This window comes from Bos indicus, chromosome 25 (assembly GCF_029378745.1).
Source record: "Bos indicus isolate NIAB-ARS_2022 breed Sahiwal x Tharparkar chromosome 25, NIAB-ARS_B.indTharparkar_mat_pri_1.0, whole genome shotgun sequence".
NCBI lineage: Eukaryota > Metazoa > Chordata > Mammalia > Artiodactyla > Bovidae > Bos > Bos indicus.
Genome location: NC_091784.1, coordinates 21,048,283 through 21,070,088, shown reverse-complemented (window position 1 = coordinate 21,070,088; position 21,806 = coordinate 21,048,283). Strand labels below are relative to the sequence as shown.

Here is a 21,806-nt window from a genome sequence, read left to right as displayed (position 1 = left end):
CAGCAGTAAAGACCCAGCACAGCCATTAAAAAAAAAAAAACTCAAACTCTCTACCCATTATACAATAACTCTGGGAGGCAGGATCAAAATGGTGCTGTAGGACCCTGGGATCACCTCCCCGAACAAACTCAAATCAAAACTACATGGGCTTCCCTGGTGACTCAGTGGTAAAGAATCAGCTTACCAATGCAGGAGACACGGGTTCGATCCCTGATCCAAGAAGATCCCACGTGCCAAGGAGCAAGTAAGCCTGTGTGCCAACTACTGAGCCCAAGTGCCGTAATTACTGAAGCCCGTGCACCCTAGAGTCTGCTCCACAAGAGAAGCCTGTGCACCGCAACTAGAGAAAAGCCCATGCAACACCAAAGACCCAGCATAGCTAAATGCATTTCTACATACTAACAGTACAAAGGAAATAAACACAATTTGTGTTGACTTTGTATTCTGCTCCATTGCTTAACTCATCCAAACTTTTTTTGTGAAATATTTAGTTTTCTACATACAAGATCATATCATCTGCAAACATATTATTTCCTTTCCAGTTTTTTTCTTGCCTAAGTGCTCTAGCTAGTACTTCCAGTACTATGCTAAACAGAAGTAATTATGGTAGGCATCCTTACCTTGTTCCTGATCTCAGAGGATATGCCCTGATATCACCCTTGCATACACATGAGAAGCTGAAAGTCACTGTCATGTCCAACTCTTTGCAATATAGTCCATGGAATTCTCCAGGCCAGAATACTGGAGTGGGTAGCCTTTCCCTTCTCCAGGGGATCTTCCCAACCCAGGGATCAAACCCAGGTCTCCTGCATTGTGGGCAGATTCTTTACCAGCTGAGCCACAAGGGAAGCCCAAGAATACTGGAGTGAGTAGCCTATCTCTTCTCCAAGGGATCGTCCTGACCCAGGAATCAAACCAGTCTCCTGGACTGCAGGCAGATCCTTTACCAACTGAGCCATGAAGGAAGCCCTTGCATAGGCATGGTTGACTTAATTCTTTACAAGGTACTGGAATCAACTGCTTATCCTTTTTATTCATATGCTACCTTTGTCAGACTTTAAGATCAATGCTTTGATAAGCATCTGGGGGACCATCACATGCTGTTACATCATAAAGATTTTATATAATTCAACTGTGATAATCCCTGGCCCTTTTCCTCTCTAGTAACTGCTCTGTTGCAATTTCTTTCCAACCACTTTTAGTAATTTATGTTTTAGTTATAAATATCTGATTCCTCTAAACTTTCCCCATCTCATTGTCTATACAAGTGTGTGTCATTTTCCTTCATTGATAGCTATTGGTGTATCTTAATTTACATTTTTACCTCAATTTTTATTTTTAAATATTTCCTTCTCTGTTCTTATTTTCCTAGCTATTTGAATTCAGTGTTTAACTCATTTCTCTTTATTAGTGTTTAAGGCTTTGACTCCTCCAAGCCCCACCAGTTCCAGTCTGCTCAGTCTTTGCTTTACCACAAGGGGCCTCCCCTTGAGTAGAGCTATTATATGATAGCTGGACACACTCCAGAAAGATTTTAGAAGGTTTTTACTCTTCAGCCTCATGTATGTTAACAATTAGAACCAAGAACATAATATACAATCAACCTGTTAAACTTTCATTACCAAATATTGTAGCTCTTTTTTTTGGGGGGGGGGGGGGGCGGGGCGGAGTACATACACAGACGCCATCATGTAAATCTTCAGAGTAGTGTAGCGGCTCTACTGCCCAACAGACCACAGCGAAAGTCTTATTTTAGCGAAATTTCCTGTCTCGCCCAATCTAGCTGAATTCTTTAATTTTTCACAGTCCTCCAAGGGCTGACTACACTGGTCACTATGGGCTAGCCACACATGGCAACTGAGCACTCGAACTGTAGCTACTCCAAACTTCGAGTGTGATAAGTGTAAGATGAAAAGTGAAAGTTGCCCAGTCGTGTCAGACTCTCTGCGACCCCATGGACTACACAGTGTATAAGATACCAGATAGTAAAAACTTGGTACCAAAAAATTTAATATTTTTATTACATGTTGATATTTTAGCTATATTAGGCTATGTAAAATACATAAAAATTTAACAAGTTTCTTTGTACTATCTTTAATATGTGTACTAGAAAAATTTACAATTACACATGTGACTGTACAGTCCCACCAGGCAGTGCTGCTGGCTGCCGTCCCCCGATGTACATACAAGGCTCTGAGAGCAGGCAGCACTGCCTTCTTGCAACCATTTGAAGACAGCAGCACCATGATGCCAGGTTAGTGTTAGCATTTATTTTAAAAATACACAAAATATAAATTTTTTACATCAAAGTGTGATGACTTCACTTATACATTGTTCCATACTTACCTCGTTTTATTTGCATCCATATGCAAACATTGAGAATAAATGTATTTGATTCTGATTTTTTTGCTATGGTTCATGTAAACAGTTGAGACTGCGACTTTTAAAGTAGGTTGTTTTAAAAGGTAAGATGGCCACAGGAAACCAACAGTGAAACAATTCGGTTTGGTTTGTTTAATGAAGTTGGCAGAAGTCTTAGCAGGTATGTAATTGAAGACTTAATATTGGCTTCCAGGCATTTTAAATATTAAAAACCTCGAGGTTTTCTTCATCTTGTAAACATAATTCAGATCTTGTTGGCATTAAGTTTGAAAGTAAAATATTAGACCATGATTTTCATCATCCTGCCGGTGACAGTGTACACTCTCTTTATTATGAGAATGAAACCAAATAATAAGCAAAATACATCACGAATTTCAAACTGTACTGCAAAGAAGGTCCCAGCTGGTCTCTTCTGGGAGCCATCTACCTTAAGGTGACCCTGCCACTGGCTGAGTATGATCCCCTCTGTCCATTGGACAGTGCGAGGCCCCAGGCCGAGAGATGGTCAGTTCCTCTTGCTCCGAGTCTTCAGAAGCAACCGAAACTCTACTTCCACCTCTGCTGGCTCTGCCGTCCGTCCTTGGGCTTGGATTCACTGGGTTAGTGATTTGCAACTGTTGTCAAGACTGTACCGTCCCTTTAAGGTACCACATGCCGCCGTAGCTTACACAGCAGTCCTGTGAATAAAGAAACATGTTTTCCAGACATTAGCAGGAAAAGGAGCACATTCTGTGCAGAATATCAAAACTTGATTTGCGATTCATGGAGAGAACACAAACAGGAGATCAAGACCTGCCTGACACTCTGGTCATCACCACCCAGCCTCCGCCATGCGTGGGTCTTGACCCCATCTTTCCCCAGGGGTGTCCTAAGAGTGAGGGACTATAAATGAATGTGCTTTATAAACACAAGATACAAAAGATATGTGAATAAGCTAACCAAAGAAAAGGTGCTTCACAAATTGCCTCAGCATCTATGGACCTGGAATATAAGAATACTAGAATATAGGGACTCTGTCAGCAGTTTTCAGTAAAACTGAACGCTAAATGCTAAAACTAAATGCTTCTGTGAGTATGGTATTTGTGCCACACAGTCAATTCAAAGACATTATGAAAAAAGTGTTAAGTCACTCAGTTGTGTCTGACTCTTCGCAACCCCACGGACTGTAGCCCACCAGGCTCCTCTGTCCGTGGAATCCTCCAGGCAGGAGTACTGGAGTGGGTGGCCATTCCCTACTCCAGGGGATCTTCCTGACACAGGGATCAAACCCAGGTCTCCTGCAGTGTGTGCACATTCTTTACCATCTGAGCCACAGGGAAGCCAATGCCTAATAGGAATTAAGTATTTTTATTTCTTTTTAAATTTGATTTAAAAATTGTTCTACTAAAAGCAAGGAGCACAAGAGTTAGTATGGGGTTACAGGGAAAAAAAAAGTGGTACACAATTCAAAGGAGGAGTCGGGGCACAGATTCTAATCTAGGCCCTGTCACCGTAAAGGATGATGACCCGTTAGACTATGAATGGAGTTTACATCTTATTCAATTTAGTCCTTTTGCATAAACCCACCAAACCAATGCCAATTATCTGTTGCTGAAGACCCAGCAGACTGGGGAGGGGTGCAGAGGAAGCCTGATTAGTAAACAGAGCCACAGGAAGGGTACCAGACGAGATCCGCTTCCACGCAGTCAGTCTCCGCCTAAGACAGGCAGGAGCCAGCTGTGGGCGGCGTGGTTCTTAGTAGGCTCACGGTCAGAATGGAAGCTCAGAGCCTCTGCATATTATACCAAAAATGGATGTACCTTTAGCACTTTATCCACCTCCTGTTTACTCAGATCCTCTCCACACTCTTGAGTCAGCCGAGCCTGGATCATGTTCCGGCGCACCCGGTAATTTTTGGAAAAAATTTCAAGCAAAACCTGTCGATGCTTTAGTAGCAAAAAAATGTTATTACAGGAATTATCTAAAACAGAAACATCAATAAATAAGAAATCCAGAGCTAAGGACCCAACTCCACACTGTAGTCTGTGATCACTTTGATCAAAGTCCTTGCTTAGGACTTCTGTTAAAGACAAACACGTGTGCCCGGTCTGTCATCTCCTGAGAGAGACCTCAATAAAATGAAGAAATAAAGATACACGCACACAAGAACAAAAATGCCAGTGAAGCCATTAGCAGAGGAGCAGTTTTTAGACATACTTTTGTGGGATAGAAAAACAAGAGGGTAACTGAGCGGGCAGGGGAGCCACAACCTTAACTGCGTGAAGGCAGGACAGGATGAGGAGTGAGTGGCTTAAAGTCCTGACGCATAAATAAGACAGGATGCCATGAAAAGCATCATGTCCCAGAGAAAAATAGGAAGGAAAGAGGACTGTCAAATCCCCCAACAAGAACAAAAGGTGTTATATGAGAAAAGATTTGATCCACTATGTCTAACATGTGACCTAACCATTCCAAAAGAATAGAGAAAAAACAGGTAAAGAGATTTCGGAACTTCGTAAGGATGACTCAACCGTCCGGCACAGTAATAACCCACACAAGGGCACATCTGGAGACGCACTGATGCGCTATATGCAGAATAAGAAGAAAACCTGAAGCATGGTTTAAGGGAAGGATGTGGATCAAACTGAAAAGCCCGAGAAAAAGAGGGCCAAGGAACTGGACGACAACTCTGAAAGCTTGAATACGATGGAAAAGTATGTTAAATTCAGAGGAAAATGCTTTGCCCTCCAAAACCCTAGTCCCAGACAAATAATACTTGAGGACAAAAGAAAGCCATTTTAAGACATGGAAGAATGCAGACAATCCCTCTGGTCCCCTTAGAAGCTAAGATTAAGCAACAAGGAAAACACAAGATTGCAAGCCAGCAAGAGACATGGAGCTGGTCCCACTGGAGAGGCGTCTGGGACTCAAGAACAGTACTCCTGGTGGTGTGTCTGTCTTCAGAAAACCATGCAAGTGAAAACAAGAAAAGTAGTATAAAAAAGAAATGGATGTGGTAAACTACTGGTATTTGTCTCCACAATGAACACATTTCTAGTCTAGCATTGATATGTGATGTAACTAAAAAAATATATCCCACACCTGTCCATTCTCCCAACATAGCTGAAAACTAAATCCTCAACCAATGCAACCAGAAGCCCATTGAAAATAACAAGGTGAGACACCTAATAGCAGAAGTACAATTTGTGTATATTTGTGTGTGTATATATATAAAATGATGCCTTGTAATTAAAAAGTGATTGCCTCTGAGGAGTGGGAATCTGGTCTGGCAAAGCAGGAGACCAGTTTCCCATACAGTTTTCAGTCTTATTTGTTTTGAAGAATATGGACTTACTACGTTTTTTTCCTTTTAATTACTGGACTAGTTCAAGAGGAGGAAACCCAGATGCCACCCACTCTGGCCAAAAGCACAGAGAGCTGTTCGATGTCTCTCCACCACAGAAGGCCCTGCCCCTCTGGTGTTCTCAGCCTGCCTGTCGGTCTCCTTCTAAGAGGCAAAAGGGGACACAGACCTTAGTGGGGGCTTTTGCTCACTCCCTCTCTCCCAGTTCCTAAGGACAAGACCTGGAAAAGGACAGATCTATTGGAGTCTAGCAATTAAATCTTAAATCTTTAAAATTCAGGCAAGCTCATGATTTAAGGAAAACTTCTGGACCTCAGATCCTGCTGGTTGAATTCATATTCTGTTCATTCCTGTCCAGGTGATTAGAGGCAAAAGGACTGATTTCTCTGACATCTGACCCGACACCCGAGACTGGTAAGAAATCCTTTTGATTCCTACCACCATCAGTCATCTGAGAAATGTGGTCCATCACCGGTCCACAAGCCTGGCTGGGCAGCAGAATCATCTAGAAGGCTTTGTAGAAACTTAAACACCTAGGACCCTACCCCATTCCTATAGAACTAAACTGAATCTCTGGGGGTCAGTCCTCTACTTTTTAAAAGGTGTTTCTGATGCAGCCAGTCCAGTCTGACATTTGGGAACTACTGCTTTTGGCTCACACCACTGGCACATCCAGTATGTTTTGAAATATACGGAGACACAGAGACAGAATATTTAAAACCGGGAGTGGCTGGAAAATTTGAAATGGATACGACCACACTTTGGGTCTCCCCACTGCAGAACACCACCTGCTCCCTCCTGGGGAGACGGGAAGGTCACCTCACCTGGTCACTAATGTCTCCAGACTCCCAGAGGGCGAACACCTTCTGCTCATCCGGGGAAGCAGCCGTCTGTGGGGGAAACTGACCAAGGCCCAGGCGTGAGTTGGCTGCTTGGCTCTAACACACGAATCCACCCGCCTTGGTCCTGTCGGCCTGCACCCACCCGTTCTGGGAATGGAGCCTCTGCCTCTCAGTAGCTGTGGGCAGCTGCAAACCTGCTGCTGCTGCTCCCTCCTCCCCAGCCGCGCGCGGAGACCGCTTCCATGAGGAGCAGACAAGCCCGGCCCGAAGCCACAGACGTGCTCAGGAAGGCGGGGAGGCGGTGTCTGTTTCCCATCAGCCTGCCACTAGCTCTCCCTTCTGCTTTAACATCCTGTGTCCTCCCACCCTCAACCAACCCTCAGATGTGTCTAAGCAGCACTCCCTCCCCCCTAACGCCTTCCTATCGCGGGATCCCTTTCAATCCCTCCTACAAAAGCCGTGTCGACATGGGTTAGAGGCCCTGATCCACCTTGAGCAGCCCGTGCCACGTGGCTCAGCAGAGTCTGAAGATGGACCACGGAGAGGGCAGCGCAGGCTCCTGGTGCCTGGGGAAGGGGACGGTGGAAAGGGCACCTGGCAGAGTGGATTCCAGTCCTGGCGCCACAACCCAAGTAACAGTAACAATTCCTACCACGCATAGTCCCAGGTGGGCTTTAAATCTTATTTGCTACCAGAGAGGGAGCCACTCTCCACGAGGGAGGTCCATGCAGAGAGGTTTACTCAGTGTTCATGGTCACACCACGAATAACCAGTAGCACTAGGAGCTGAGTCTTGGCGCATATACTCACTCTCCCTGGAACTCAGCTCCCTTGTGTAAAAAAGAGGTTGGACAGGTCTGAGCAATCTCCCACCTTGGACATGACCAAGACACAGAGGGAAGTCAGCAAGAGAGCTGGAAAAGGCCAGGGTCTTCTCAGTAGGGATGCCGACCCTACTGAGAAGTGTAGGATGAGCAGGTCCTGGGGGTGGCCACTCGTGTCCCTTGTCCTCTATCCCCTCCAACAACCCAAGATGGCCTGGCTAACATCAGGCAGGCGCCCCTGCCTTGCCTGGCTCCGTCAGAGAAAGGCAAGTCTGCAGGTAACTGAACCCATTTGCTGGGTGGACAAGGGAGGCTCCAAAGAGGGCAGGGCACCCAAACCCCAGTTACCTTCTATAGAGACCTCACGAAGGAGGCCCCTTGCCATGAGGGCCAGATCCCCTGGGACACGCCAGCCAGCCTGGGACCCAGGGCCTCCTGCCCTAGTTTCTGCTCCTCACATACACAGGGATGGGCCTTTGCCTCAGATCACCCGAGGCTGCACGTGCTTCTGACCTTACGCTGCGGACGGCAGTGCTCCCTTGTTAAGAGACAGACACAGCCTACTTCACCCGACTTGCTGATAGGTCTGGACAGAGCCTGGGAGGAAAATGAAGAGCGCACCCAGCCGGGCACCCTTGTACCCTCAGCTCAGGGAGGTGGTCTCCAAAGATCCCTCTGCTCCCGTTATTTCCTCCCCTCTAGGACCCCGTCCAATGATGGGACAAGACAAGGAGCCCGGGGTGGAGGGGACCCACCCTGCACCTGCAGGCCTGGCACCAGAAATGCTCACTGAAAAGCCACAGAGCTCGTGCTGGCCAGCCAGCTCTAGGACAGGGAGGCCCGCCGGGACCCAGGCGCAGCTGAGGGCTCTGGTGGGAGGTCAGCTCATCTCAGCTGCAGCAGAAAGAATTTAAGACTTGCAGCCACGGTACTGAGGTTCAATGTCCGGCTCTATCACTTCCTGGGTAAATGCATTTTATTTCTTTGAAACTCAGTTTCTTCATCTGCGGTCACAAGAAGATCAAATGACACTAGAAGTGAAATCATCTTAAAAAATGGCAAAGCTGGCAGGAATGGGTAGGGTGCTGGCACACGAAGGGGCTAGACCCCAGGATGGGGAGCTGGCATGGCCAAAGGCCTCCTGTGTGCCAGGCAACAGGTGATGGCCTACAGGCACCCACTCAGCCTTCACCAAAGCCCATGACACAAAACTAACATTCACCCACTTCAGATGAGGGTGCAGGGCTGGGAGGCTGACCAGCCCAATGTCGTACACAGCAACCACGTGGGAACCTACATTTACCCCGAGGCCAACGGTCTCTCAAGCGCCCCTGCCCCATGCACCCTACCAACAGCTGTTTCCCCAAAGCCAGCAGGGCTCAGGCCAGTCTGGTTGCCAGCCTCTCTCCCACAGCCACTTCCTCCTGGACAGGCGTGCGTGCCCAGGAGCCCTCCACGAGGCCTCGTCTGCCGCCGGGGGCACTACTTACAGGCACCAGTATCTGCTTGCAGCCGGCAGCCAGCACTGTGTCCTGCAGCATGCGGTCCGAGATGCCGCTGAACAGCATGTGGCCGGGGGGCAGGCTGGCCAAGTGCAGGTTGAAGAGGCGCTTGAGTTCGCTCAGGGTGAGCACAAACTGTTTCTGAAAGGTGGCCTGCACAAAGGCCCTGAGTTCCCGGGCCACGGGGGTGCTGGCAGAGCCGGAGGGCGGGTGCCCATTGAAGCTGTCCCCGCCTGCTGCCCGCCCGGCAGGCAGCCCGTTGGCCAGCCCACCGTGGAGGCCACCGCCGGGCGAGGTGTCCATGGGCTCCTCTTCGTCCTCCGCCTCCCGCTCTTCTTCGTCCTCCCCCTCCTCACTCATGGGCTCCTCCTTAATCCTCACGCCGGGCAGGACCGCAGACGCCTGCAGCTGCTCCTTCTTCCGCTGCAGCTCCCGCTCTAGCAGCGCGTGGTTCTGCTGTGCCTGTCTTTTGGCGACTTGGACTCTCTGGTCCCCAGAGACCAGCCCCACAGGCCCTGGGAGAAGACACAGGGCTGCTCAGGATGGTAGAGACGGTGCAGGGAAAGACCTGGGGAGAGACCCACGGCCCCTCTGCTCCACGGACACTCCCTGCTGTCCTGATGCGGACACTCTGCTGACGAGATGAGGGGGACAGGAAAAATGCAAACCAGCTGGTGCAAAAGCAAGTGGCCCAGTCTGGCCTTTCACCACCACCTTACCCAGAAGGAATTTGGCTACCCCAACCATGAGGGAAGAAACAGAACGGGAAAAATCAGATTTCCACATTCAGAGACCCAGGAGGTTACCGCTGAGTCCCTGCCAGTGGCCACCCTGCCAACCTGAGGGTGGGAAGCCTCCAGCCTGGAACCCAGACACCGCCCTGAGGTCCAGAAGCCTCAGTCCCTGAGGCAAGGCTTTGCCACTAGACAAGCCTTCAGCTGAGGTCTGTGGGGAAGGGGAAGAGGCACAGAAGGGTGGCCACCACTGAGCCCCACACCCCCTCCAGGCAGAGCCCCGACAAGCCCTAGAAAAGGAGCCCTTCTGGAACCAGTGTTAGGATGAGGGCCCGCCCAGCCAACGCCCTCCACACCTGATTGTCCATCCGGCTTCTTTGGCATGGCTTCCTTCACAAGATTATAAACTTTTTCTAATCTGAAAAGAAGAACAAACCCTCTTAACTGTAAATCACGTCCCTGGTCGTCTGCCTCCCCAGAGAAACGTCCCCACAAGACGCCACACGCGGAGCTGTGGTGGTCCCTGCCTGCAGCTGGGAGCCGAATGGTGGGGGTGCGCAGCGGCAGCCCACCCTCCCTTCCTCAGCCAGCCTCCCGCCAGCCTGCCTTGGGCCACACAAGCCTGGGACCTTGCTCCTGAGTGCTTTCCCTTTCCTCCCTGACCCCTCAGAATAGAGGCCGGTCCGGTTAGATCAGCAGGAGGGGCTGTGCCAGGCCTCTGCCAGGGGGGTTCTGGGATCACGCAGCCAAGTCCACCTGAGTGGAGTGTGCACAGCTCCAAACTGGCATTCATCATCCCAGCTGCACCAGGCTGTGCTCCCCACTGGAGGCAAGGGTGGCTGGGGACGATGTGATAGTCCTTTCCCCTCGTCTGCCCGACAGGCTCTTACTTGGCCTGGATGCCTGTCCACAGCATGTGCTGCCGCTGCACCACGTCTGGATGCTTCTTGATGAACTCCCCGTCATAAGGCAGAATGAACTCCCAGCCCTTGTTGATCCTCACTACGGCCATGTGCTCCAGAAAGTCCTTCACGTCTTCCGTGCAGAGCTGCGGGGAGGGGGCCAGGTGAGGCACGCCCAGCCCGAAAGCCCCACTCAGCCCCCGTCCCTGCAGTAGTGGGACCAAGCCTCAGATCAAACAGGACATCACCTACCTTGGTCACCGCTGCCACCTCTTTCCTTACCACCCACCGGCTCTGGGTGAACTTCCACATCTGAGGGAGAAAAAGAGGTGTGTTTCCAGGACTCTTAGGACTGTCCCCCAAGCCCCTGCTGTTGTCCTGGGAGCCTGGGATGAGGGCGCAGAGCAGAGGCTCCTAGCCAGGCAGGGGTGTCAGGCAGACGGGGTGTGGACCCTGGCTGTGGGCAGTCACTTCCACTCTGAGCCTCCGTCTCCTCCTTTGTGAAGAAGCTCCAGGGCCACCACCTCCAGGAGGGCAGCTGGACCCACTCCACACCACAGAAGCTTCCTGGGGTGGGGGATGCCTTGCCCGTATGTCACCGACAACAACTCAGATCCAACAACACCCTCTCCCAGACAACCCATGTGACAGTGTCTGCATGAACAGAGAAGAGCTGCAGGCGGCTAAGGGTGAGCAGCACACGTGTGCCATGAGTGAGCGTGGGAGTCGATGCCACTGCACCCTGATCCCCAGAGATGAAAATAAACCACACAGGCATCTAGATGCTCAGTACCCCCAAGGAGCCAGGACACCCAGGTGAGAAAAGAGAAAATGGAGACACTCTCCTAAACAGCTTAGGGCTGCCTGGTGTGATCAGACCTGTGCATGAGCTCACCAAGGTCGCCACAGACAGCTCCAAGGCGACACTGCTGCAAACTCAAAGCCCACTGCCAAGGTCAAGGCAGGCAGTGAAGGCCACAGCAGCTCAGAGGCCAAGCCCTGAGGAGGGATGCCTTGGCTGGGACTTCAGCTCTGGATAAGCGCGGGGGTGGGGTGGGGGGGAGGACAGGGTGAGGGGTGAGGGACGAGCCAGCTCAGGAGTTGCTAAAGCCCACAGCCACAGTGCAGGGAACAGCATGCCAGGGACTGTGGTGAATGGGGAGTGTCAGCCGCGTTCCAAGTGGCTGCTGTTTGGGGGTTAGTGATACCAGACTGTCCAATTATTTATGACAAAGTAGAAATCTAGCGTGAGTCTGATTGCTTTTTGTAAAAATAGACAGTAAGTCAGTATTTTAAAAATACCACTCAGGTCAAATGGCTCCCAGGTCAGAATCTACCTATGGGCTTCCAGGCTAAGAACTCAAAGGTTCTTATGAAACTGAAGACTCCAGGGTCCGAGAGGAGGGAGGAGCAAGGCAGAGTCCAGAGCCCTCTACTCCCCACTGCCCCACCGGGGCCCCACACTCCTGCCCTTTGCCCGCTGCCTGGGCAAAGGTCCAGGACTCTGTGCAGCCCCCATCCACTCCCCATGCTCTGCCAGGAAGCCAGAGAGCTGAGCACTTACCACAAAGTCTCGGCCCCTGCAGAGCACCTCGGCCGGCACACCGCTGTGAGGGCTGGAGGAGTCCTTGGGGTACAGGATGTCACTGCCAAGGGGACAGGGTGGCCGGTCAGGCCCTGTCCTCACCCCTCCTGCCTCCCACTCCCTCAAGCTCCAAGTGGAAGCCCAGGCCTCTTTCCCACGTGGGCCCCAAGGGCTCCCATCACCCGCCGTTCTCCCTGGGAGCCTGGCTCCCTGAACCCACGTGGAGGAAAGCAGCAGCCTCCCCTACAAACCCGAGTTCCTCTCCCATCCCCTTCCCAACACCTCCCTCACAGGGGCCCAGCCCCAAGGCCCCTGCGTGGTCGGAGGGTCAGGGGCTCAGAGACAGACAGGCTGAGCCCAGGACTCTGGAGGACAGTGAGTCCCACACGTAAAGCAGGTGAGACACCAAGGGAGGCCGGCAACGCAGCAGCACCCAAGGCCTTACCCCTGGCCCAAAGGGAGGAATGGGCAGTGTGAGGAGGCAGGAGGGGTCGGGGCTGGGATCAGACAGACCCCAAGCATGGGTGAGGCTGAAGCCCTTGGGGAGAATGGGACCAGCACTCGAGGCTCAGGGACCTTCAAGGGCAAATGACAGGCGCCAAAGCTTTAAAGCATTTCCACAGCAAAACCCTGAGCCCACATCCAGACGCAGACCCTGCTGCCCAGGGACACACTCCTTTGCTCCCCTTGCCCCGCCTGCCCCGTCAAGCCCACCTGGCACCCACCTACTACTTTCCTTCAAGGCTGAGCTGTGCCCACCTTCCCACGAAAGCCCTACAGGACAGGGCCCTGGCCTGGGCTGTCTATCTCTGCCACACTGGAAGCAGGTGCCCACTGGTGAGTCAACGTGGTCCGTGTGCTGGACTGTAATGGTGCCCACCCCAGCCCTAGACCCCAGGCCTCGCCCCGATTTCCTAAGGACAAGTCAGCTCAGGGCAGGCCCAGAACAAGCATCCAGACACGCTGCATCAACAGGTGGGAGCGCTCCCTATCGCAGCCTCACAGGGACACAGAAGGACGGGGCGTGGAAAGACCACTACCCACAGGGCTGGCAGCAAGGCCAAAGCACCGAGCAGACGGAACACAGGAGGGCCCGCTTTCAAGTCACAGGAACGACAGGCCACGCGCAGAACGGGGCACGTGCGGCGCTGGGCTAGCGTGAGCCCCGGCTCTGTGGCTGCCTGGCTGCCCGGCGTCTGGCAAGTCTCTGTGCCTCCCGTGGGCGCGCGGCCTCCGGGCTCTGGTGGCACGGCCTCTCCTGGCTTTCATCCACCCACAGCACAGACACACAGACGCGGTCCCGTTAACCAGTGATGTGCCATCCCAAAGGCCCTCATAATCAGACGCGTGTGTCACCCAAGACAGCAGCGCAAGGCCCCACAAAGCACACCGCGCACGTCCGTCTTCCAGCGAAAGGCCGCCACCATGCGGTTCTAACATGAATACGCTCTGCAGTTTTCTTGGCCAACCAACTGCGAAATGATGGACTTTTCGCAATGAACAACTTTTTTAAAAATCTAGAACAATTTACACTTTGACAGATTGCTCACTTTCTATCACATTCCTAAACAGTGAGTACTCAATGTCTTCTACCCTATACAATTTAGAAGTAATATAATTCAAGTGTGCATTAAATGTAGTCAGGGTTACCAAGGGTTGGCCATGTGCCAGCCATGATACCCAGCACCAGCGAGAAAGGGAGTCAAGACAGTCCCTGCCCCTAGAAACTGACAGTCTAGGGAGGAGGCAGAGTCTGGAGAAGGACCAAAAGGCAGCAAGCCACAAACCCAGGACCTATACAGCCCGACAGGACACGTAAGAAATTCCTGCTTAGGCTCATCTTAACGACCTGAGCAAAACCAAAACCAGAGAAAATCTTGAATGCAGCCAGAGAGAAACAAAGAAATGTATGTTAGACAGTGGAATATACATTGGATAGACAATAAAAACAATGAAGGTCAGAATACAATGAAATTTTATCAGAGTGCGGAAGGAAAATAACCAAATTAAAACTCTATACTCAGTAAAAAATATCCCTAATATTGTAAATCAGCCACGCCATGCTACGTCATGCCATGCTAAAGTCACTTCAGTCGTGTCCGACTCTGTGCAACCCCAAAGACGGCAGCCCACCAGGCTCCCCCGTCCCTGGGATTCTCCAGGCAAGTATACTGGAGTGGACTGCCATTCCCTTCTCCAATGCATGAAAGTGAAAAGTGAAAGTGAAGTCGCTCAGTTGTGTCCGACTCCTAGGGACCCCACGGACTGCAGCCTACCAGGCTCCTCCATCCATGGGATTCTCCAGGCAAGAGTACTGGAGTGGGGTGCCAAATCAGCCATACTTCAATAAAATTAAAAACAAAAATAACCTTTAAGAACAAAGGTGAAATAGACATTTCCAAACAAAGCGGAAACAAATTTATGACCTGTAGACGCTCACTTTCGCAGAACGAAATCATCATGTTTAGGAACTCAGAGATACAGAAAGAAATGATGAGCAAAATAAATTTTTAAAGAATATTAACTGGATAACAATGTCTTTCAGGGTTTAAAACAGAATTAAAATATACAAATGTAATGACAAATGAGTTGAAAGGAAGATCAACATAAAATATCCTAAAGGTTGTTGAATTGACATGCATGAGGATAAAAAGTAGCAACTAATATTAAACTGAGAAATCCGTAGGGTAATCACTGAAAGAATCGAGAAAGCTAACTTCCAAGTTACTGGTGAAAACAGTAACAAGAAAAGAAGGTAAAAATGAATATAAAATGCAATGTAAGCAGGACAAACAGAAAGCACCAAGGTAGATTTAAGCCCAAAACTTAAGATTTTTTGTCAGTCAGTAAATCAGTACTTACATTCAATTTAACTGGGTTCAGCGCTCCCAACTAAGGGACTAGAAGGAACTTACCTCTTCACCACCCAGTTTCCTTGGACCAACATCGCCACCTTCTGGATGCCACGCAGAACAGCCACGGAATCGACAGAGGGGCCCAGGAGGCTCATCAAGTTGGCAAAAGGCATGACCTTCACTGAGAAGGACACAGGAGACATCAGACAAGCCAAGAGGGGCCTGGGCTCATGCAACAAGTCCAGCAGGACAGTGGTAACCTAACAGCTGCCGTCACTGGTTTCTCACTCTGGGCAGGCACACGCCTCTCACTGAGCCCTGGAGGAGTACCCAAGGAGGAAGGCAGGAGTGCCTCATGAGGAAGACCCAGCCCAAGAAGGTTTCAAAATTCACCCATTATCACTTGGCTAGTAAGCGACAGAGCCAGGACTTGAACCCAGGCCATCGGGTCCAAAGTTCACACACCTGATCACTGTGGCCCGCTCTCCCCACCTCCCCACCCGCAGTGAGCAGCGGCAGGGCCTGGGGAGGCCCCTGTGTTCTGCAGCAAGGCCAGCAGCCTGGAGCCCTGGGAGCTCCCCTCTCCACTCCGGCCCCGCAGCCCTCGTGCTGGCATCTCAGAGGAGCCTCAGGCCTGAGACTCAGCTCTGAGGTTCTAGGCTCACATCCACTCTGATGGGTCTGGCCTCAGAGTCCTCACTGTGGAGAGCCTGGTGAGGGACCACAAAGCGGTGCAAGGGAACACACTTCACTGTGACAATGAACACAGCTCGTGCTCACACGCGAGGCTCTGCACAATCCTTTAAGAAGCCTCACCTCTGAAGCTTCACCTCAGCCCCATAGCTACCTTAGTGCCTCTTCATAAATAAACAACACATCCCAGGAAGGCCAGTGGCCTGCCCAGGCTCACAGGGACCTGTGGCCCCGCTAATGTGGCCTGTAACAGCTTCAGTGCACTTTCCAAAGGCCCTGGGCCTCGCTCCTTAAGTCTGTCCCAACTCCACTTCCCCAGGAGGTGGCAAGGCTGGGGACCCCCCAGGGCAGGGCTGCCCACTCACCATTTTTCATCAGGATCTTGATCTGATCAGCAAGGGGCAGGGTGCGCAGCTGGGCCATGGACAGGACATTGCTGGGGGCCACGGGTTTGTCTCTATTGAGAACCAACGCCAAGGGTTAGGAGGCCAGGGGCAGGTTAGTGGGTGGGAAGGGGCAGTGGGGAAAGGCGTCCGGCCCCTCTACTCACTTCTCCTCCTCCTGGCTGGGGGGCATCAGCATCATGAGGTACTCACTGTCGGGGGAGAAAACAGGTCAGCAGCTGGCAGGGCTCTGTCCTTGCCCCACCCTGGCCCCCAACCAGGTTGTACCCAAGTCAGCCCCCCAAAGTCCAACACGCCCTCCTGGCCCTCTCCAGAGGACGATGGACCCCTCCACATCTCCCTACTGTGTTACAGAAGGGGCCACAGTCTCAAGGCAGGACCCATGAGAGAGGGATGCTCCCAGGGCCAGTGTCAGGCTCAGCAGCCCTCCTCAGCCTTGGCCTGGCTGATCTCACCTGGGGGACTTGACAAGCTCTGTGTTCTCAACCCCGCTGGAGCCCTGGCACAGCAGGTACTGGCGCTCATGCTCAGAGCGACTGTCCTGTGGGAGAGGAACAGGGAGTCAGAGGAACCTCAGCCAACATTCCAGGCCTCCCCCTGTAATCCGGTTCTCAGCCTTGTACCACGTGCTGCTCCAGGCACCCACTGTCCGGCTCCAAGGCCGGTCACAGGACCACCCCAACTTCCTGAACAGAGAGAGCACTCAAGGCCTCTGCATGTGGCCTCAACCTCATCCCTTCCTGCCTTTATGGCTGCACAGTCCCAGCGCACCTATGCCTCAGTGCCCTGTCCGATACAGGAACACAGACAGCAATGATAAAAATAGAAACTAGTGTTCACTGAGCACTTACTATGCACGCGCCAGGCTCTGTTCCTATGGCTGCACACATACCCCAACTCATCCCATCCCCAAAATAACATGAAGTTAGGTACCATTATTATTATTCCCATTTTATAGATAAGGAAAGTGAGGTTCAGAGAGATTAAGTAACTTGCCGAAGGTTACACACTAGGAAACAGGAGAGCTTTTGGAAGTCTGACCGACCCAAAGTCTAAGGCTCTGTCAACACAAAAATCTCTTTCAGCAAGGTTCAGAAGTTGCTCCACCTCGACAAAAACGCTGGGGAGACAGAGCCTACGGCGTCTTTATGGGCTAACATTCAATTGCTTCCCTTACTCCATATAGTTCCAAGGACTGGGCTCCAAGTCAAGTACAGTAAAAGTCACCCTTGAAGGGAGAGGTGCACAGCTAACTCAGCCATAGGACAGATGGCTGCTTCTCCACGGAGCACCTGATGGGGCATGTGGCCTTCATTCAGGGCCCACAATGCATAAAGGTATGTAACCAAACACCAGCCTCACTGAGCCCAACAAGATGCTCACACTCAACAAGAGCCCAGGGGCCACCACCGCCGCCAGTGACATGGTCACTCACTCCCCGGGGGCACACAGGCAGGAAAGCGGGAACACAGGACAAACTGCCCCCAGAACCTAACCTCTCTCCTTGTAGCACTACCAGGTGGCTACAACTCAATCTGAGAGAAAGGGGAAGTGAGACAACGAGGCCACAGCTAACACCTCCGGGCACTGGGCTTCTCTCCCAGGAGCCCACGGAGGCCAGCGTCCGCGCCGCCCAGGGGCCTCGGCTCACCCTCAGGCCGTGGTAGTGCAGGTGGACCCAGGGCTCCTCGGCGTGCTTCTTCTGCAGGAACTCGTAGGACTGCACGCGGCGCTGGCGGGCCTGCTCCGACTCAGGCCGGGAGAACCGCACCTGGGGTGGGGCCAGACCTCAGGCCTGGGGCCCAGGCTGTCACCCAGAGCCCACCCAGAGGCCAGAGAACCTGGCATCTGGGGCACTTCCCACTCCCAGCCACCTCATGCCCGGCAGATTAGCCCTCCAGGTAGTCCAGCAAGAAGGTTCTAAGGGATGGACTCCGTTTCAGCCCCAGAACCCATGCTCCACGCAGACCCGCCCACCCTTGCTGCCTCCAGACAGCCCAGTACAAAGCTGGCCCCACTGCCTCCCGGTGCGCTCTCAGAGCCTGGGCTCACCGTGATCTGCTTCACGTCTTCCTCTGCCTCGTCCTGGGAAGAGTCTCCCGCTGCAAAAGCAAAGGCCCTGCTCGCAGCCTCTGCGGAGGCTCTCCACCCCACCCACCGGGCAGGCCTCAAGCAGTCGTGTCTGAATTCTCCTCCTATACAGAGGTAGCTGCTTAAGTCAGTGGTTTTCAATTTCCCCAGGAGACTCTAGGAAATTCAGAGATATTTTTGGTGGTCAAAATCGTGGGGGCGGGTGCTACCGGCATCAGGGGGTAGAGGCCGGGGATGCTGCTAAGGATCCTATAATCCAGCCCTTTCAGTACTTTTCCCACGACTGACCTCGCCCGCTAACACGTACAGAGAGACGCAGGGCTGGGGGTCCCGAGCTTACCCTCATTGGCTGCCTCCCTCTCACGGTGCTTGGCGTCTGCCTTATCCAGGTAGGAGAAGCTGGGCCGCAGCTGCAGGATGCCATGTAAAGGTGTCAGGTGGAGCTCACCTGGCAGAGGAAGAAGGGCTTGGACCTGACGCTAGGAGCTGAGGCTGACCCACCGAGCTTGGCTCACGGGAGTCACCAAGGGCCCCAGATTCCCTGAAAGGCCTCAGCTCACTGCCCAACTGCCTCCCGCCTCTGCTGCAGCCCCCAGTCCTAGAGCCTTGGGATCATCAGGCTGACGGCCATTCGCAACCCAATCTGGCTGTGTTGGACACAGCAGGCACATAAACCAGATCGAGACGTGAACCCAGACTCTTGCTCAAAGCTGCTTTCTTAAGGCTTACCTGCAAACCCTCCTCCACCAACATTCAAGGGCCTCTCGACCCCGGCCCTCACTCCCCTCCCTGCAAATTGCTTGTTCTGGCCCCAAAGGCCACTCAGCAAACACACCCCACTCTCCCTGGCCCCCACCCAGGCCTCTGCCAGACCAACCTCACTGCCTCCCTAACCCCACATCCTCCAACCTGTCTCCCTGTCAAATCCCACCCATCCTATTAAGAAGCTGGCTAGTGCAGAGATTTCCCTGGTGGCATAGTTGATAAAATTCCACCTGCCAATGCAGAGGTAACAGGTTCGCTCCCTGGTCTGGGGAGGTCCCACGTGCCGCGGAGCAACTGAGCCCGTGCGACACAATTACCGAGTCTGCGATCTAGAGCCCGAGCTCTAGAGAAGCTACTGTAATGAGAGGTCTATGTGCTGCAACCAGAGAAAAGCCCGAGCAGCAACAAAGACCCAGCGCAGCTCACAAGTAAACAAAAGGAAAATCACCAACAACTGGCTCCTGCAAACGGGGCTGGAGAGAGGCCTGGCGGAGCCGGGTACAAGAGCGTCCACACGCCTCTGACTCAGATCCTAACTTTTCTTTGGGCCTCAGACCTGCGCACTGGGAGGCGGTGCAAAGATATTCAGTTTCAATCGAGTCAATGTAGGCTCGAACGAAATCAGACAGGCACGAGGCTCTGTGGAGGTTCTCTGCGACACCAGAGGGAGCAGAGTGCTCGAGATGAGGAGTAAATACGTGACTAGGCAGAGGAAGGAATGTGGCTTTAAAGACTTCCCTGGCAGCCCAGTGGTTAAGACTCCGTGTTCCCAAGGCAGGGGCCCTGGGTTCGATCCCTAGTAGGGGAACTAGCTCCCATAAGCTGCACTCAACTAAGACCCAGCACAGCCAAATAAATTTAAAAAAAAAAAAAGGAATGTGGCTTTAAAGAATTATATCCTTGAGATATGAGTTCAAATCAGCTGAGTATAGCTATTTGATATTACTTCTATTCTACCCCAGTTTATCACCTAAGTGTTCAAATTTCTTTATTGCTTTATAAACTCTAAATACTTATAGTAAGCTTGTACTTTTTAACAGCTTTACTGAGATAATTCACATAACATATAACTCACCCATTTCAAGCACACATTTCAATGTATTTTAACATATTCACAAAACAATACATCCAGCACCACAATCAACTTTAGAACATCTCATCACCCCAAAAAGAAACCCTGTTCCCATTCCACTCTCCTCCCAGCCTCTGGGAACCAATAATCTACTGACACTTTCTGTCTCCACAGGCTTGCCTGTCCTGGACATTTCATACGCATGGAATCACATAACGTGTGACCCTTTGTGCCTGGCTTCTCTCATTTAGCTTAATGTTTTCAAGGCTCACGCATGTTGGAGTACGTATCAGTACTTCTTTCCTTATTGCGGCTCAATAATATTCAAATGTATGGCTATACCATACTTTGTAATCCATATATCAGCTTGATGGATACGTGGATCATTTCCACTTTTCTCTACCATGAATAATGCTGCTGTGACCGCCTATGTACAAGTTTTTGTGTGGCGATGTTTCATTTCTCTCGCATAGATGCTTTCTAGGAATGGAATTGTTGGGTCATAAATACCTTGTATTTAAGACAAAATTCTACTCCAAAGGTCATGCTGTGTGTGTGTGTGTGTGTGTGTGTGTGTGTGTGTGTGTGTCTGTGTCTGTGTGTGTGTGTGTCTGTGTCTGTGTGTGTGTCTGTGTCTGTGTCTGTGTCTGTGTCCCAGGAGGATGACCTGGGAGCCCCACCCCATCAGGTTTGGCAGTATCTGTAAAAGTCCTTGGAGGTGGCAAACCCCAGTCCTCCGACAGCCTGGCCTCCATGGCTGAGAGGGCAACAGGCAGGGAGGCCAGGGGTCTCCAAACGGAGGAAACAGGCTGCAAGTGTCAGACATTTTTTATCTCTCTCTTAAGCAGCAGGAGGAAATAAACTACAAGTGTCAGATTTTTTTCCCCTTCTCTATACAAATTTAAAAGGTTTCTCTTACAATTCTGTGTTGCCATAAGGACACCTGGCTCCTCCTGAACTTAACTCTTCTCAAACCTTGAGCTAACCAACGCGTTTTCCTTATGGAAATGCTTTTCTTAAGCTATGTTAATGAACTATGCATTTACCCTAGATTCTGTCTTTCTTCAAGACGGTTCGCATTAGGACTCAGAACCGGTAAGGGTCAACAAACCAGTATGTTTTACTGATACACTGTTCTCCTAACCTATGTTAACGAACCTATATATTTACTTGGAAACCTATCTTTCTTCAAGATTCATGTCATGTTTTACGCCCGGGATGACTCACCTTGCGCCCATTATCTCAAACTGCATGTTGTGGGTGAGGGGCCTGGTGCCAGGCTCTGAGTTTTGAGACATTCCCTTTCTCTAATTAGCAGCCTGTAGCCACACAACATCCGGCTGAACACTAGCAGGGGTGCACTCTTTCTGCCCCTTCTGATGTCTCTGTCAGAAGCTTTCTCTCTCTTTTATACTTTAATAAAATTTTATTACACAGAAGCTCTGAGCAATCAAGCCTGTCACTGACCCCGAATGAATTCGTCTCCTCCAGAGGCCAAGAATCCTGGCGTCTTTCACGGCTCAGCAACAACCTTTCAGAGGCAGCCTTCAGGGTGTCCTGTCCTGGCCCCAGCCCTCCCCCTGCTTCCCCCCCACCCACTCAGCCCTCGCAGCAGCCCAGAGTGGGTACCTTGCCTGTAGAGCGCAGCAGCATAACGGGACGTGTTACTGGTGGTCTGGGAAGAGCAGAATGTCTGCTTGTCCATCAGCTTCCTAGAAGCACAGGGAGAACGAGGGTCAAGGGGAAGGAAGCTCAGGCCTGGACCTGGAGGCACAGCCCCCTGCACCCTGACACCTGAACTCCAACAGCCAGA

General features: G+C 51.5%; 1 protein-coding gene across 5 annotated transcripts in view; it reads right to left on the bottom strand.

The window, feature by feature from the left end:
* Nucleotides 1-1,997: 1,997 nt before the first annotated feature.
* Nucleotides 1,998-21,806, bottom strand: part of POLR3E (RNA polymerase III subunit E) — a 33,699-nt gene continuing 13,890 nt past the window's right edge. For 4 of the 5 annotated variants that reach the window (XM_070779782.1, XM_070779783.1, XM_070779784.1 and 1 more), the window contains 16 exons: nucleotides 21,623-21,705; nucleotides 18,497-18,604; nucleotides 18,118-18,167; nucleotides 17,717-17,836; nucleotides 16,521-16,606; nucleotides 16,212-16,256; nucleotides 16,027-16,118; nucleotides 15,029-15,149; nucleotides 12,093-12,174; nucleotides 10,781-10,840; nucleotides 10,517-10,674; nucleotides 9,983-10,044; nucleotides 8,881-9,407; nucleotides 6,550-6,627; nucleotides 4,182-4,307; nucleotides 1,998-3,059 (listed from right to left, as the gene is read on the bottom strand). In XM_070779782.1, the coding sequence (XP_070635883.1) occupies nucleotides 3,003-3,059; nucleotides 4,182-4,307; nucleotides 6,550-6,627; nucleotides 8,881-9,407; nucleotides 9,983-10,044; nucleotides 10,517-10,674; nucleotides 10,781-10,840; nucleotides 12,093-12,174; nucleotides 15,029-15,149; nucleotides 16,027-16,118; nucleotides 16,212-16,256; nucleotides 16,521-16,606; nucleotides 17,717-17,836; nucleotides 18,118-18,167; nucleotides 18,497-18,604; nucleotides 21,623-21,705 (1,855 nt within the window). In that variant the 3' untranslated portion in view covers nucleotides 1,998-3,002. The remainder of the gene's footprint in view (nucleotides 3,060-4,181; nucleotides 4,308-6,549; nucleotides 6,628-8,880; nucleotides 9,408-9,982; nucleotides 10,045-10,516; nucleotides 10,675-10,780; nucleotides 10,841-12,092; nucleotides 12,175-15,028; nucleotides 15,150-16,026; nucleotides 16,119-16,211; nucleotides 16,257-16,520; nucleotides 16,607-17,716; nucleotides 17,837-18,117; nucleotides 18,168-18,496; nucleotides 18,605-21,622; nucleotides 21,706-21,806) is intronic. The other variant, XM_070779786.1, reaches the window with a different exon arrangement.